This window comes from Channa argus, chromosome 1 (assembly GCF_033026475.1).
Source record: "Channa argus isolate prfri chromosome 1, Channa argus male v1.0, whole genome shotgun sequence".
In the NCBI taxonomy this organism is placed as follows: Eukaryota; Metazoa; Chordata; class Actinopteri; order Anabantiformes; family Channidae; genus Channa; species Channa argus.
Window position 1 is genome coordinate 620148 of NC_090197.1, and position 17816 is coordinate 637963.

The window sequence follows — 17816 nt, forward strand, 5'->3', positions numbered from 1 at the left end:
GGAAAGTGTGGAAAAGAGGTGAAGAGACGAGTGCAAGCAGGTTGGAACGGGTGGAGAAAAGTGTCAGGTGTGTTGTGTGATAAAAGAGTCTCAGCAAGAATGAAAGGAAAGATGTTCAAGACGATGGTGAGACCAGAGATGTTGTTCGGCTTAGAGACAGTGGCACTGAAGAAAAGACAGGAGGCAGAGCTGGAGGTAGCAGAACTTAAGATGTTGAGGTTCTCTTTGGGAGTGACGATGATGGACAGGATCAGGAATGAGGACATCAGAGGGACAGCTCATGTTAGATGTATTGGAGATATAGAAATTGTCTCTCAAATAGAAATAGTTCTTTAAAAGGTTGGATACTTCTTCTAATAACCATTTCCAGTTAAAGAACATACTACTTTAAATGTTTCTTTGAAATATTAAACTTCTACTCCCCTAAAATTCAAAGGAACCCTGGACAGATCTTCAATCTGTCTCGGGTCAACACAGAGAGACATATGCAGACAGACAACCATTCACACTCACATTCACACACACAGGTAACTTAGAGTCACCAATTAACCTAACGTCTATGTCTTTGGACTGTAGGAGGAAACTGGAGGAAATCCACACAAGCACATGGAGAACATGGAAACTACAAACAGAAATTAAGCTCATATATATGAATATACATAAGAGATAGAGAAAATTTAAAGTATATTGGAGTCAATACTAAACATCTGGAAAGTGACTCTACAGTTTAATGGAACTGAGGATGGCCAGCAAGCAGGAAGTGTGTCAGGAAGCAGCTCCCTCCAGGAAGAAGACTAGCTAAAGTCCAGCTGTGTGTGACAGTAACTGACACAGAACTGGTTTAGTGAAATGAAAAGCCGTGTTTTCGCCCTCCTTCACTGTTGTTCCTGAGGTACTAAGTTATGTTAAACTTTTTTACTTTATTTCTTGTGGCTGCTATTATTAATTATTATTTTTTTTATCAATTATTTCGCAGTATCAACACTTTTTAGAAGGATTGTGTCTATTCTAAGGGAGTTTGCTAATGACGCTAATGATGCTAAGCACTGCCAGGCATGAGTGCAGGAGAGCTGAGCAAAAGTGGAAGAAAGACAAGGTAGAGGTGTCTTTCCAGATGTTAAGGGACAGTTGGCCTTTTTTTAACATAACTGTGAGAGCTGCTAAAAGTATTTTTCTGATGTTATTGTCTTTAACTGTCACAACCTTGTGTTCTGTTTAAAACCATAAACTCGGGTTCCCTCAATCAACCTGCCTATAGAACTCTGCTGAAGTGTGTAAGAAATTTGTCAGCTTTGTTCTTGATAAGGTTGTGAGCACTAGGGGCCTCATTAGTCCTTCTTGTTATGACCCTTATATCTGTCACATGTCCACTTAGCCAGACGTTACTTGCTCTGCTACAGTTAGTTCAAAATGCTGCTGCCCGACTTTAACTATTACGAAATAAACAAGAGCAATTATTGCAATCTTGGCCTTCATTTGGTCTGGGTTCGTTTTCATATTTATTTAAAAATTCTTTTATTTGTTTTTTAATCTTTCATGGGCTCGCCCAACAATATTTGTCTGAACTCCTCCTGCGTACCCTCCTGTTTTTAAATATTCTCTTAAAACAAATAATTTCTGTTTGAAAACTGTAGTTTTAGCTTTTATAATTTTGTGTCTGTTCCTCTAAATGTCTTATATCTATAAATATTCTATGTGTTTTATTTGTCTTCATGTTTCTGTACAGTAATTTGGCCAACTGTTTTTAAGGTGCTTTATAAATAAAGTTGGATTGGATCCATGAGTCTGAGGCCAATCCTCAATCGGCCCACTATTTTGGTCTAGTTTAAAAAGTCTAAACATTCATGTTTAGCCAGGAATAGTAGTAATAACATTCCCATAAGCTTCAGCTGTATTCTGTCCAGTGCAGTTGTTTTACACTTGAAGTTGTGTTTACCCTTTACATATTTGTATGTGTAGTTAAGGGTGTATTTACTGGCAAAGATGTGTTTAAACATTTGTTTTTTTTCTAAGACCACAAAAAACACTAAAACTTCTGTGCTTGTCGGAAGCTGATAGTTTTTTACTTACATAAAAGAAAGTAATGGGACTTTGTGCAATGTCCTGGTTTTCTGCCTGAATTGGTCATTAAATGTGATTTTTTTTTTTTTTTTGTCTTTTTGGCGATCAGGGTCACCACAATGGATCATTGTCCGCATGTTGATTTGGCACAGTTTTTATGATGGATGCCCTTCCTGATGCCCTTCCTTCCCCTCCCCAATTTCTACCAGGCCTGGACTGGCACTGCACAGCTGGGGAAGGGAATGGGCTGTTAGGGGTGTCTTGCCCAGAGACACTTTGACATATAGCTGCGACCGGGGATCAAGCCACTGATCCTGTGGTCCGTCAAAAAACATCAAAGCAGTGTCCTATCAGAAGAAGTGTTTAAATTTCATTAAATGTAAGTGCAAGAAAGAGCAGAAATGAAGATTTAATTAGATTTAAGTGCATACAAAGGTGCAGAAGAGTTCTGTTTTAAGCAACATTCTATGTTTAGGGTCACTGTCCTCCATCACTCAGCTTCTTGAGCTTGCAGACAGTCGCACTCACATTATCCTGTATAATACTTCGATAAATTCATTTTTACCTGCAAGAATCATTATTGGTTGCAGTTAGTACCTTTACTTTTCTGAGTGACCCCAGAACCTTTGCTCATGTTCTCTGTAGCGACCTCCTATCAGCATTACCCACCACCCCTCTTACATTTATGTCTTTAGATATTTAGTCTTCATATTGTTCTTGCTTATGTATTACTTCTGGTTCATTACTTCCAATTTATGTCTAAGTGGAAATTAGAAATAAAATAAATAATAAAATACAAAAGTTTTGAACACAGAGTAAACATTTATTATATCTTATGTTTAATGGGACACACATCATTTGTAATAGCCAGTTGTATATAATTTCAATGAGGGTTGTAGCTTTATTTTCGCCAAGGTAGAAAGGGAAATTTGGCATTAGTTGCCTCAGTATAGAATTGATAAACATTCATAAGGCTGGAGAGGGAAATAAAAATATTTTAAAGTGCTTTGGGACACCCAGACAAAGATCCAAACCACAAAGCCAAATCAACTCAGGAATGGTTTAAAAAGACTAAGGTGAATGCTTTACCATAGCCTTTCCAGTCTGCATACTTAAATATCATAGAAAACCTCTGGATAGATTTGAGGAAATCTAATAAACAGTTATGCTGTGAAGAACAGGCTTAAATTACGCCTTAGAGGATATAAATGCTGCTCAGAGACTGGAGGAGGTTATAAATGCAAAGGTAGGCGGTGAGGACTTTCCAGATCGAAAATTACTGAGGCACACTTTGACTTTCATGTTCAGCTACAATAAAGGAAACAAACACACTTCCCACAGAGTTGTCACATTAAAAGTCATGTAGCCATATCTTTTATGACAGACCTTTAATATTAAAACCCTCAATATGTGTTGTTGTTGTCGGTTGCTGAACATTGATCGGGAGAATAACAAAGTACGAACTCCTTGACTTATTGAAATTATGAAAAGATGATTGATGTTAAAAAGAGAAAGTTGATGTTAAAAAACTCTGTTGTCAGCAGAGTGATAAGTATAACATGACTCTGTTGTTGTACTGATGACTGATGCTGTGGAAATCAACATTATACTGAATTTACAATGTGAGCTGTTGTAGTAGCTGCAAGTGATTCCCTTAATGTTTTCTTACCTGGCCTTCATTTGTTGGAGCTTTTCTTTGACCCTGGACACATTATTTCTAGGAGAAATTACATTGAACACGTTGGGACAGTTGAAACCTTAATAGAATTGAGAATCAAGGTATCAAATGATGAAATGTGGACTCTGAGTGGGTTTCTGTGCTCATGTCAGCTTTTCCTCCCAGATTTCACTTAAGAGATGGCAGAGGGGATCAAACAGAAACATAGAGACATTTTCAGTAGTGAGCAGCTCATGTGACACGGACTCCTTATCATTCAGGTCCAGTTCAAGTGCGTTTGTAGAACAGCATCAGTGGTGGATCTTCACCATTTTCCATGGACTATAAAGAGTATTCTGTCTAGCAACAGGAGGATATAAATTCATGTTAGACATGTTAAGACTTTAGAAATGCACTTGATGGAGACTTGTAACTCTGTTATTGCACTTCTCTCTTACAAGAAAATAAAACCATTAAAGACATCCTGGATGTGGAAGCTTCTTTAGTGATAACACTTGAGGTGTCTGTTACCATTAATTGTCGAATTATGCCACAACAGTATGCCAATAAAATCTCTTGAATCTTGAGACAAAGCTAAATACTTTGATCACATTAATACAGATTCTTTAGCAAACACATCACTAGCAAAAGGTTACATGATCTTCACTTTTCATGTCCACATGCTGCTGCATTTTCATAGTTTCAGCTATTTTTTGCTTCGTCTTGTCTAATTCTCAGCAGATGAATTTAGTTCATAAACTCGGTAACATCAGGGGACAGAGACAGAAAGTTACTGAATGGAAGAAGCTTCTTATTAACGGTGGAGCAACCGGCCAAGCTGCCGGTTAGAAGTCAAGATATTTTGGGTGGACGAGGAAACTGTTTGACGAGGAGCTACAGTGATTCTACAGATGTTGCAGCTCAGTAAGTGATCTTAGTTGTATTAGAGTTTCTTCAGATCTGTTCATCCTTCTTTCACATCAGAAGTTTTTATTAGAGGATGAAATTGTGAAACATATTCTGTTTTTAAAGCAAACTTTTTATTTAGTTTTAGTCTCATCTTTATCATGAAAACTTAGTCATCATTAAATTACCACTGGTCACAGGTTTTGTGAAATTATTTTTTTAATCTGTTACATTTTTTGGTAAGAAACTTTTATCAAAATCAGTAACAAACAACTCGGTTCAGAATGGGTGATAAGGCCAAATCTTATTAGGTTAATTTCTTCATAATGATCTGTGTCGATCATTATCACAATATACATTTAACATTATTACTGGCTTTAACTCAAATCTTCACACATTGTTGTATTTCGGTAAGTACCACTGCATAAAAAAAATTATAAATTACTCCTACTCCCTCCTTACTGCTTACTCTGTTTAGAGTAGCTGCAGATGGGAGCCTATCTCAGCTTCCACAGGGAGTGGCAGGGCCCAACCTGAACAGGTCTCCAGTCATTGTCAGGGCCAACAGAGAAATACACAGACAGACAACCATTCACACTCAAATTTACACCTTTGGGCATGTTAGAGTCACCAGTTAACCTAAAAATGTCTCTGTACTGTGGGAGGAAACCAGAGTACCTGGAGCAAGCACAGGTAGAACATGCAAACTCCACACAGGAAGGCCACGGTCAGTTTAAGATTTGAAACAGAGCTCTCTAGCTGTGAGGCTGCAGCACTAAGCATTCCACCACTGTGCTGCTCAAATCCACAGGTCTAGCTGTACCACGGAAGAACCTTTGTTTCTGCTTCTGCTGTTCTGGTTTGCAGTCAAGTTTCCAGAATCAGCAGAAGCAGACTAGAAACTACACTTTAAACATAACAGAATAGATTTGGAGTAAAATATGTCCGTATGGGCTCAAACAGACCACTGACGTCCCCCAGAAAGAGCCAGAATATACTGTATAATAAAAGTCATTTGTTGAGATGTTTTTCAGCTAGAAGTAGTTTTGATGTGGATGATCAAAGAACGCAAAGAAAAACGGATACAAACTGACTTAAAGCTCAAAATGTTACGAAGCAACATCTGTTCAAACCATAAATATGTAATTGATACTTGAAGCAGCAACCAGAAACTGACCCTCCCTTCAGTGTTTCCTTTGTTGCTATGGAGATGGAGACAGACAGTCCATGTGAGTGGAGAAAATCAATTGTGTTATTTAGAAATGTCTTAGAAAATAGCGATAGCATTTAGCTTTGTTGGATCTTTCAGTACAAGTTAGTGACGAAATGAAAGAAAGTTGTTGTTTCCAGGAGGCTGAAATACTAATAAATGTAAGATATGAAGGATTCTTAGGAAACAGATACTGAGTCTGGCCTCGATGCCTTGATGAGGATTTTTTAGCTGAGGTTTTCTGGAAGAAACACCAATGTAGAAGCTGTATGTGTGGTGAAAGGAGGAAGTGAGTCAACAATGTGGAAAAGGAAAAAATAATCTATTCTCTTTAGATGAAATAATGTTTGCTGTGTAACCTTTCATCACTGGATCATTCATCAGAGATTGAGTGCGATCAAGTTTCTTGTTTTTACATTGTTTTACACAAGAGTTGTGATACATGACAGAGACACACATCCAGGCTCCACATGACATGTAGATCCCAGAACATGAGGTTCTGACTGGAGAAGCTCTGGCTCTGATCAGCTAAAAATTTTAACCACAGGTTTATAAGGTAGCTGTAATTAAACTGCTACTTAAAAAACTCTGTCTTGACCCAGGTGTTTTAGCCAATTACAGACCACTATCTAATCTCCCCTTTATTTCTAAAATACTTGAAAAAGTAGTTGCAAAGCAGTTATGTGACCACCTGTACAGGAATAATTTTCAGTCAGGATTTAGAGTTCATCATAGTACAGAAACTGCACTGGTAAAAGTCACCAATGATCTTCTCTTGGCCTCAGATAATGGACCAGTCTCTATACTTGTTCTGTTGGAAATTGGGATTAAAGGAACTGCACTAGGTTGTTTTAAATACTATTTGTCAGACAGATTACAATTTGTTCATGTTAATGATAAATTCTATGCCTAGAAGACATAAAAGCCTGGATGTCCCACAATTTCCAACTTCTCAACTCAGACCAAACTGAAGTCATAGTATTCAGGCCTAAAAATAAGCTGCCCTACCATACAGTTACTTTAGTCATTTTTGACCAGGAACTTTCCTTACCTTACACATAAAACAAATCATTAACTAAACTCATTCTGTCCTGGGTTCTGCTTTAGTGTTCACATTGGTGACACATTACTGGAAGTACATTTTAGCCCCATGATGGAGGAGGAACTAAATCCAGTGAGGGCAGTATCTGCTGTTAGTGCTGCTGTCTGTGGTCAGTCAGAACAGGTTCAGGTGATGATCAGTAACTTCCTCTAGTGGAGAAGAGCTGAGACACATTTAAACATACAGAGACTTAAAAAGACACTGCTCTCTCAGGACTAAAACTGACTGAGCTGATCCAGCTGGGTCACATGAGCCATTTCTGTCATCCTGTCTTCAGTGGGACACACTAACATACACAGGAAGGAAGTGAGGGAAGTAAAGATGGGCTGTACCCAGTGTCCTGAACCACAGTGTCCCAAACACTGTTTTGTTAAGCCCCAACAGTGTGTCAGTGTTATTGCTCACTCCTCCTTGTGTTTTTGTCCACAAGGAGGACAATAACACAAGGAGGAGTTTCTCCAGTAGAATTTAGCAGCAGAAGCAGCTTTGCACTTGTGGCTCTTGACCTGTGACTGCCAGGAAAATCTTTTGTGGCAGATGCTGCAGCTGAACTTTTTCTGTCCTGTATGCACAGAGAAGTGGTACGTCAGATTTGCCTTTTGAGAAAAACTTTTAGCTGTATGGTTTCTCTCCTGTGTGGACTGTCATGTGTTTTTTCAGACTTCCCTTCTGTGTGAAGCTTTTCTCACAGTGTGAGCAGCTGAAGGATTTCTCTCGAGTGTGATACCTCAGGTGTCTCTGCAGACCGTCCTTGCGACCAAATTTTCTGCCACATTCACAGCAGATAAATGACTTTTTGGCTGCATTACATTTGACATGTCTCTCAGGAAATAATCCCTGCTGAGGTTCCTTTGTAGATTTACCTTCATCCTCACTGACTTCAGAAGAGTTCGATCCTTTGACACCAGTATCTGGTCCAAACTGAGTATAAGGATGTGAGTTACTGTCTGTTTGTGGTCCTCTATCAACTCCTGTCTCCATGTGCTGAGCTGAGCTGCTGGTTAGAGGCTCTGTCTCTCTGTTGTCCTCAGTCTGACTCTGATGAAGCTGGGAAGACTGAGGTTTTTCTTCATCATCTTCACTCTTTACAGAAGCAGCAGTGAATGGCAAATTAGTGATATCGGGCTCCTCCAGCCCTTTTAGCTGCTTTCCCCCCTCACTGTTCCACAGTTCCTCCTGTTACTCTTTAATGTGGGGAGCCTCCTCTGTAATTACCAACAGCTGCTGGACATCTGCAGGACACACTGAATCACAGAAACACACATCGTAAAGACCACGAGTTTAGGTGAACCAAAGCAGAAAAGTTGAATTCACCAAACAGAACATAAAATCAGTTTTGACTTTGTCAACTAAGTAAAGAGGCAGTTGCTATAGTAACAGGAGGTGGGAAACAATAACAGTGTTATCTGCTGCTTTGTGAGGGAATATTTTACAATTACAGGCCGTAAATTCAGTGGACTGTGATCACATAAAGTGAGGTTCATTCAGCAGATTTCACACTGTGTATTTGGCTGAACTTCAGAACTTACTGTGAATTAATTAGTTTCATTCATTGATCAGAGGAAATTAGTGACAATGGTACAAAAAAATCAACCGTTAATAGATAATTCGATCTTAAATGTGAATTTACATGTGTAATGTTTTAACACACTATTTGAGATAAAGTCTCATAAACGTTAAAAATTTCACTCGCGTGACCAACAGGAAACAGGAAGTGTCTCGTTGCCTTGGAAACAGATAGAGGGTCGCAAATGAAACTGCGCTTTATTTGTTGACAGTCCACTGATTCAGCCATGGACAGTCACGTTTTACTTAAGACTGTTAGAAACTGTCCCGGAACTGCTGTGATTCTGAAGACGTCTTGAAAACCTGATTATTTCTTAGGCAGGTTCTCAAATGTCCTCACATTAAGGATAAAAGATCTCTAACTTTTTCTTTGGTGAATCCAATAGTTTTTCTGTTTTCGTTCATCTGTTTTAGTCTTCTTGATTCTAATAATAAAACTCTGCTGTAAACTGCAGTTTGAAAATGATAGTTATTTCCTTTGGTGCATGCAGTGTGCAGCCGTCATTGATACATTCTAAAAAAGTATAATTTAACACGTGGTCAGTGTTGTTATGTGAAGTCCTTCACTCCACCACATTTCATCTAGCGGCGAGTTATGAACATGAGACACTTACAGTATTTTTATATTTTTTATCTTTTTATTTACACTGGGAGTGAGGCTGCAGCTCTTGGAACCATCAGAGGAATCCAGTACTTCAGATCAGTTCATACAGTACATGTAATAAAACAGACATCAGTGGGTAGATTTCCATGAAATATCATAAGACAGTGTAGGGTCATAACAGGACAGGAGGTCAATGAGTGGACACAGATAAAACACTGACCCCTGTTTGCTTTGAGGACTTTCTGACAGATGAACTGGTTTAGATTCTGGAGGACTCTAGAAAACAGGGCCTTTGTCTTATTCTTTCTGCTCATGGATCTGTGAGGACCACGGGAAGCTGCTATCAGCTCCAGCTTAAAGCAGATCAAATAAACTAATAATGTTTGTCTTTGATCCTCAGTTGTGAAGAACTGTAACGTTGTTTTACTGCATAACCGGGGCTATAAATGAGTCGTGTGATCATCCAGGTGGTCGTTCATACTGAGGATGAGACGTCATTGTGATGGTGGTTTTCAGGCTCTGGCTGCTGGACATAGACACAGTCATGTTTAAAGACAGTTTGTCATCAGTCAGCTGATTCCTGGTCTGTCTGCTCCTGTTTATGTCCCTCTGCGGGAAGTTAAACGTCATTTCTGATTAATGTAGCCTGTTTTTGTCATTGTATGTACACTTTGAGTTGTTGGTTAGTTGTTTAGTTTAATTTAAGTGGTTTTATTTGAGACAAAACAGCTTCAGCCTGTGAAACCGTTCAGTGCTGTAACTGGTCTGATCCTGAAGGTGGCAGTAGGGGGAGGCTGAAAAACAGAAGAAGAAGAAGAAGACGCTTTTACGTTAACGTGTTTAGTCTTTGTTCATCTCAGGTTCTTCGGATATTTCAAGCTGTTTAACAACAAAGTATTAGCCTGAATAAACGTTTGTAGCATGTGTGTCTGTGAAAACCGCTTGTGAAGAGCTTGTTTGTTAGCTTAGCGTGTTAGCTTAGCTTTCGGCGCCAGTCAGAACGAGTGTGTGATGGAGATCAAAGTGTGTTTGTTACGGACAAAATGTCTAAGGTCCGAATGCTGAGAGCGTTGGTGAAGCAGCGACTAACCGCGGCTGCTGAAGAGATATTTGGGCTGTTTGAAAGAACCATATCAGAGTACGAGGAGGAACTTTGTCGGTCCAAAGAGGAGAACGAGAGACAGAGGAAACTACTGGACGCTGTCTTCAGTCCTCAGCTCCGCTTAAAGAGAACAGGTTCGTCCCTTTAACCTTTATATTCTTTGTGGAAACGCTCGGAGCTGCAGATGCTGATTCATGAAAGACCAGGACCAGATCACTGGGCTCAGTTTGTCAGAAGCTCGTTTGTTCAGTGAGTTCTCTACCGCCCACAAATAACATTCTGATCCAAGACATGAGACATGAACTGAACACTAGACGTTTCTAAGTGAACTTGTCCTAATCTCAGTCTAATTTAATTATACTTTATGTCTTAAGTTTTAAAAAGTAGATGAAGAAAACTGATCCATATGTTGTCAGATAATGTCAATTTTAGCTCAATTTGCAGAACAAAGAAACACTATTTTACTCCCCTGTATTTAATTAAAAAGTAAATGATTATTAATCAAACCTCATTACTAATGCCTTATTTACAGTTTACTACTTACTGAGTATTTGCCTGTAAATGGAAACATTATAATATGTACCAGGTAATTACTATATATATATATATATATATATATATATATATATATATATATATATATATATATATATATATATATATATATATATATTAGCTAACGGCCAAGTTTAATTACTGTATGTACTGTTGACTTTTTGATTTTCTCTGCCTTGTACCTCACTTGTAAATCGCTTTGGATTAAATCTTCTGCTAAACGTCTAAATGTAAATGTACTATCTGGGAAGTAGAATAGTAATTTCCAATGGTTACACCCACTGATAAAGTTTTTAGGTAATAATTTACCCTAAGATGGTAACAAACCCTTTGGATTATTGGATTGTACAGATGAACCTAATGACGTGTCCAGTGAGTTTACACAGAGTTTCTGTTTCCACAGATGCTGCAGGTCAATGAGTCTTTGTTTTAAACTGTTTCTTCATGTCTGTTAGCCCCTCTTTACCATTAAGTTTTAGTTTTTATTTTTGGATGAAAAATGTTTTTAAAGGAAACTTTATTTAGTTTTAGTCTCGTTTTCATCGTTAAAACATTTGTTGTCAACAAATATTAATGATCATAGTTTTCCTGAAAAAAAAATTACTACTGGGTGGCTTAAAGGTTAATAAGGTTTTCCCAAAGTCCCTCTCTCCAGCAAACAATTTCCAATTCCTCCTAGGCAGGGGTGTAAGCATTTTCTTTTCGACTTACAAGTGGGAGGAGAAAACATCAAAGGAAAGTCCTATCAGAAAAGTGTTTACATTTCTTTAATGTTAGTACAGAAATTTTTTTTAATATATATAGATTTAAGGTCTGTAAGAGTTCTGTTTTCAGCTGTTTTTTTAATATTGGGAGAGAGTCTGCTGAGCAAACTTTCTACCTACAGTTCTTAACTCTATTAAAAACAGACTAAATCAGCAGAATCAAGAGAAATGACAGAAACTCAGCTACCTCTAAAACCAAGTAACAAATTTCACAATTTATAATTTTCAGTGTGTCTCTTTGTTTCACCCTGTCCTGCAGACATCCAGCTGTTAGTAAGTAAAGAGGAGCCCCCGGCCCAGACGCAGGAGCCAGAGCCCCCCCACATTAAAGAGGAACAGGAAGAACTGTGGAGCAGTGAGGAGGGAGAGCAGCTTCAAGGGCCAGAGGAGGCTCATACATCCAGGTTGTCATTCACTGCTGCCCCTGTGAGGAGTGAAGATAATGAAGAGAAACCTCAGTCCTCACAGCTTCATCAGAGTCAGACTGAGGACAACAGAGAGACAGAGCCTCTAACCAGCAGCTCAGCTCAACACATCGAGACAGGAGCTGATGGAGAGGACTGTGGAAGTCCAGAGACATACAGTAACTTACATCCTGATATTCAGTTAGAGCCAGACACTGATGACAGTGATTCATATTGTTTTGAGCCACAGAATAAAGTTAGTAATGGTGATTGGGCACAAAGTAGGGAACCTCAGTCAGGAATAAATGTTGTGGAAAATGCCAAATGTAGCTCTAATGCAAAACCATTTGGCTGCTCTGTGTGTGGTAAAGGGTTTAACCACAACTCGTATCTAAAGAGACACATGAGGATTCACACCGGAGAGAGACCTTTTAGGTGCTCTGTTTGTGGGAAAACCTTTGGACAGACAGGACACCTGCAGAGTCACTCGAGATGTCACACAGGAGAAAAACCATACCGCTGCTCGGTTTGTCAGAAAGGTTTTTCTCGGCGTCCACACGTGCAGATTCACATGAGAGTCCACACAGGTGAGAAACCATTCAGCTGTAGAGTCTGTGAGGAGAGATTCACCTGGCTTAATCAGCTCAAAAAACACAAGTGTATTAGTGGCTCCTCACTGCTTCATCAGAGCCAAACTGAGGAGAGCAGAGAGGACGGAACAGGATCAGAACCAGCCAGGATCCTGAATCCACAGAGTTTGAAGTCTCACTGATTCATGTGTGACTGTTGTCACATCATCCTGGTGTTGTTAGAATTTATTTTAAAGTGTTTGGTTGAATTTTACAGAGAAATATACTGTGTGTGGTGGTTTGTACAGGACACAGTTTTTCTTCAGGAGTTACAGTTTAGATGGAGACTCTCCGCAAGTCCTTACAGTAAGTGGCCTGTCAGCTTCCATAATGATTTGAAAATTCTCTTTCTTGTTCCTAAACCACTTCATGGATTTGGACCAACTGACCTGTCTGTCATGTTTCCAGTGGATGAACAGTTTTAAAACCAAAAACCACCTTTTCTCCGTGACTTGGGGTTAAGATGTTTTATGTATACTATTCATTTATTTCATTTATTGACTTTTAATTATTTATTTTTGTTCTCTCGTATTTATTAATTATCTTAGTCTTATCCACATTTTATTTTAAATTTGATTTCGTTTTATTGTTGTTGTTTTTTACCATGGTTAATTGATTACTCTTATTTCTTTATTCCTTTTTCTTCTTGCTGAGTGCATTAATCACCCTGTTTTTATGTTTGATTTTCCACTTTCTTATGTCGCTTTACCAACCTTTCATTTATGCTATAGAGGACAAACCTTTGGCATTTAAATACAAAATAATCTGAATGTGGATTCATTCCACTCATTTTTTTCCCATTCATTTTTCATGTTGTCCACAGTTTTTATGTTTTTGTGTACTGGTTACAGTTTGGCTTTGTGTCATTTAATGAGGTTGTTTGTAATGTCAGTGTGTAGTTTATTAGGGCTATTATTTAATTTCTCACATGACAGCACAATTTGTTCATCTCTTACTTTTAGACATAAGTTTTTAACATTATAATTTATTTAATTAAGATTCAGTTATTGATCAGTGTTTATTTTCTGTTCACTTTATTTTGTTGTTTGGTCTTGAATTAAAGTTTGTCCCATCTGTAGTAAAAAAACTAAAATAAATAGATTGTTTTATACGTTTCTTGCAGACTATATTTGTTCTGTTGAAATCCCATGAAGATAAGATAAAAATGTCCAACAGCATCAAACCAGTGCCATAGCTCAGTGTTTTCAGTAAAATCACCAACAAAGCTTCACGTCCAGCAGCAGAAACTCATGTTAAGATTTAATTTCCAGCTCAGTAATGAACATATTTCTCAGCCCGTTTAGCAGAAGCAGTGTATCAGAGGACAGACCTGGTTTATTAGAATCATGTTCCTCCACCTGCTGCTATAATGGAGGTGTCTTATCTCGCTCAGTTGGGCGCTGGAAGTAAATGCCATCCTGTCTCTGTGAGCCTCACTGATAATCTCCGTGTGTCTGATCAGCGTGTCAATTAAATGTTCTCTGGATCAGACGCAGTTCGTCTCTGACGATCACTCAGCTGGTCGGTGAACTTCAGCAGAGACAGAAAATCCCACTTCCCTTCACAGCTTCATAAAGAAAACTCCCAAAATAGCTGATGCCTATTGCTGTGGCTTTAATTCATAATTATAGTGAGCTGTTGTCTGTTTGATAAAGATTGATGAGAATCTGCTGTCTGCTCTTTTTTAGGAGCCTTCGTGTCAAGGCCTCGGGGGCCAGTCAGTTTCAGCAGGGGACTAATCAGGGAGGACTGATTGGGAAAGTCTGTTGTTTCTGTGTTTTCAGCTCAGCAGTGTTACAGGAAACTAACAGTGAGGGAGATGTTGTTTCCATCCACACAGAGTTAAATGTTAATTTACTTATTTGTTGGCAAATGGAACTCAGTTGGTAAAGGCAGTCGCCACGGACAACAGGGTCAGTGGTTCGATCCCCGGTCACGGTTATATGTCAAAGTGTCTCTGGGCAAGACACTGAACCCCTAACAGCCCATTCCCGTCCCCAGCCCTGCAGTGCTGGTCCAAGCCCGGTAGAAATTGGGGAGGGTTGCGTCATGAAGGGCATCCAGCATAAAAACTGTGCCAAATCAACATGCGGACAATGGTGGCGACCCTGAACTCACAGGATAAGCTGAAAGGACAACAACAACTTATTTGTTGGCAAATGAGTTGATACTGAGGGTATGAGTAACATAATTAATCTAGGCTGCGACATCCTGCAGACACAACGTAAAGACTCATCATCTTTTTCTAATTGATTCTGCTGCAAAGAAGCTTTTACTAGTGAGCAGCTTCTTTGTAAATGTCCCGACTTGTCTTCTGTCAAAGTTAAAAGCTGTTTCCAGGTGTCTGATCTTGGGATTGACATGTGTTCACTGCAGCTGTCCTCCATGCTGAGAGGTGAGTCCTCCCTTCATGCTGCAGTTTGACATTTTATCTGTGGAGAACAATAGTGTGTTCAAGGAGGTGAGAATATGAAAATAATTAGTTTGTATAAAACAAAAAAGGTTCTTGTGGAGGTAAATTTAACACCTGACTTGACCAAGCTTGAGGATCTGAGTCGTGACTGAACATAGAAATCAGCTGTTTAGTATTGTCACATTTCTGACTGTAAACCCCCTGCAGGAATTCACACAACAATGAAGAATAAAGAAACTGAAGCACAGAGGACAAGATCCTAGTGTCTTTATTGGTTTGTACAGTGATCAGGACTCAGACCAGGATCTCGTAATATGAGGAGAGACGAAGAAGTACCTGACAGACTACACTCAGGACATACAAGGATGTGGGAGACATGCAGCTTTATGAAGAATCTTTAACCAAAATAAACTTATCTGACCGACACTGGAAGATTGAGACACAGACATGCAGGTGGGACAGGTGTGTGTTTGTGTGTGTGCTGAATGAGGTCCTCACTACTGCTTGGTGGGTCACACCTGGTCATCGGGGTCAAAGGTCACACCCTCACAAGTATAGAAGTGAAATCAGTGAGTGTGTGTTCAGTAGCAGCGCAGGAAGAAGGTGTTGCATGCTGTTCCTCTGAGACAGTCGCACAGTCGACCAATCCGAGGGCCGTGTTTCATCGCACAGCGCTCCCCCACGTCACACTAAGAGACAGAGACAGGTCAGTCAGAGTCTGTAGGTTATTTACGGAGACTCTGGAGGTCCCTCCAAATTAAGCCATAGGGTTCGTCCACTGACTTTTGGACTTTTAGAAAATAAGACAAAGATAAGTTTGTGACACTGAGATGTTTTGTTCAGTGAGATCATCTGCACTGGAACCACTTTTTGAATTATTAAGGCTGAACTAGACCAGCAGGTGAAATCAGTGAGTGTGTGTTCAGTAGTGTGTAAACCAGTTCTTGTGTATTAACCTGGAAGCATCAGGACTGAAGCAGCTGCACCAGATGTTTTTTGCTGTGGGAGGTGCTAATATTGTGGTTGTGTTGGAGTCGAGCACCAACAGGTGCGACTGGTCACCTGATCACCTGCTGTTACCTGCAGTAAACACACTTTGATTGAAAGCTGTCAGTGCAGTTCTCACCCTCGGGATGACGCTGGCTTTCTTCTCCACAGACAGTCCGACTGTGCTGTCAGCATCATCTAGGAAACCCTGCAGAGCTTCAGCCTAGACACATACACACACACACACACACACACACACACACACACAGACACACACACACGTTGACGTGGATTTTTTCTTTCATGTGGATCCTTAGTGATTGTCAGACTTTTATCATTTTAACAACGAGCTGTAAATTCACATCTTAATGCCTTCATTTAATTTTTTCTGCACGCTGTGTTTGGTGATGATGTGTTTCCCATCGTCACAAATTTCATTTTTGAGCTTCTCCCAAAACAAACTTTAACATCAATTCTACAACTTTAACCACCGCTTAATAAATTTTTACATTTACTCCTGTAACATTTCCAATGTAACATCCTTATCAAGTTAGTTATAATTGAATACTCACTGTCATTTATCATCTTAATTTATTCTAATTTATTTATTTCTAATAGTTCCATTTTTGTAACTAACCTGTCATTTACCACCTTCATTAGTCAGATTTTAAATTGATGAATTTGTCCATCCGAAACAATTTAATTACCACATCATTAGTTAAAGTAATTAGTTCAGTTTAATCATATTTTCTCACACCAATCACCAAATATCACTACTTTAATTACCTCTAAATCCACAGTTTTTAGCTAAATTCCTCACAATTTCACTGCACTGTACAGATTTACTGAGATTTGTTTCCTTAAAAAAACACTTTCATAAAATAAATCAGTTATAAATTTCTATAATCCATTCTAAAACAAAACCTCCACACTTTACATTTGTTCTAATTCAGCTATATTTTCATCTTCATTACTTATAATTTGATTGTAAGATGGTTTTATTTCTAGCATTATTAGAATTTTTCTCTCTGCCTTATGACTAATTATGAAATAATCCTTTAGTGCTTTGTTCCACTAATGTATCAGCACATTTTTTGTTTCTCTGACAGTAAATAATCTGTAGTTTAACCTTAATAATTAAAAAATTAAAAATCATTTATTAAACAACTAAAATTAGTTTTCTTGCACAGACAGTAAAAACAGAGATCCTCTATGAGGACAGATGACTCACCAGCTCTCTGGTTGTGAGTCCGAGGACCGAGTCATCGGGCACAGAAGGCAGCTGGTTGTTAGCCGACCTTTGACCCTGACAGAGCGACGTCAGCACGGACAGACAGATAGACAGGTAGACCAGCACTCGCATACTCTCCATCACCACAAATGTTTTTAAAAACCTAAAAAAAGTAGGAACAGAAAACAATGTTGTAAAGTTTAAAAATCACATTAAAATGAATTTCTGAGAATCAGAGACAGTTTAAGATCCAACAGGAACATTACAGAAATATTCAGATTCTTCTCCGTGAGAGAATGTCGGCTCCTTATTTCTGCAGCCCCTGTTTGTGTCACCTAAAATGTTTTCTAGCTCCGTCCTCCTCCTGTATTTATAGCGCCCTCCTCCTGCTGCTGTGATGTGTCCGCTGACAGTCGCTCACATATTATTCATGTGCACATCAGATAAACCTGTGATTGATGATGCTTCTGTGTACTTAATGTAAAACGGGTCGATGCTGAATGTTTACATGAAAACGGACCCAAGGTCGAAGGTCAGACCCACAGCTGAAGGTCAGAACCATCTTGGACAGACCATGGCCTCGCTGTGTGGAGTTATTTAGAAAATGTTTGGAGTCTCTTTGTAG

General features: G+C 39.0%; 2 protein-coding genes across 3 annotated transcripts; one reads left to right on the forward strand and one right to left on the reverse strand.

The window, feature by feature from the left end:
- Positions 1–9897: 9897 nt before the first annotated feature.
- Positions 9898–13731, forward strand: LOC137124529 (zinc finger and SCAN domain-containing protein 22-like). 2 transcript variants are annotated; one of them, XM_067499623.1, is made up of 2 exons: positions 9898–10342; positions 11787–13728. In XM_067499623.1, exons 1-2 carry the CDS (start codon positions 10150–10152, stop codon positions 12701–12703), a joined length of 1110 nt encoding a protein of 369 aa, XP_067355724.1. In that variant the 5' UTR covers positions 9898–10149; the 3' UTR covers positions 12704–13728. The 2 variants fall into 2 exon arrangements, with proteins under 2 accessions (XP_067355724.1, XP_067355800.1); XM_067499699.1 differs by having other exon boundaries at positions 10324–10457; positions 11787–13731.
- A 1494-nt stretch (positions 13732–15225) lies between these two features.
- cart4 (cocaine- and amphetamine-regulated transcript 4) lies at positions 15226–17577 on the reverse strand. The gene is made up of 4 exons (XM_067481050.1): positions 17458–17577; positions 17192–17354; positions 16100–16183; positions 15226–15662 (listed from the first exon to the last, which is right to left on the reverse strand). The coding sequence occupies exons 2-4, from the start codon at positions 17330–17332 to the stop codon at positions 15555–15557; spliced, it is 333 nt and encodes a 110-aa protein (XP_067337151.1). The 5' UTR covers positions 17333–17354; positions 17458–17577; the 3' UTR covers positions 15226–15554.
- Positions 17578–17816: the final 239 nt, after the last annotated feature.

What these genes read in the sequence shown, in the direction of transcription:
- LOC137124529 (XM_067499623.1), top strand. Translation starts at nt 10,150, where the DNA reads ATGTCTAAGGTCCGAATGCTGAGAGCGTTGGTGAAGCAGCGACTAACC. An exon ending in GCTCCGCTTAAAGAGAACAG is followed by an intron (nt 10,343 to 11,786) that starts GTTCGTCCCTTT and finishes CCTGTCCTGCAG; the next exon opens with ACATCCAGCTGTTAGTAAGT.
- cart4 (XM_067481050.1), bottom strand. Translation starts at nt 17,332, where the DNA reads ATGGAGAGTATGCGAGTGCTGGTCTACCTGTCTATCTGTCTGTCCGTG. An exon ending in GACTCACAACCAGAGAGCTG is followed by an intron (nt 16,184 to 17,191) that starts GTGAGTCATCTG and finishes GTATGTGTCTAG; the next exon opens with GCTGAAGCTCTGCAGGGTTT. An exon ending in AAGCCAGCGTCATCCCGAGG is followed by an intron (nt 15,663 to 16,099) that starts GTGAGAACTGCA and finishes TCTGTCTCTTAG; the next exon opens with TGTGACGTGGGGGAGCGCTG.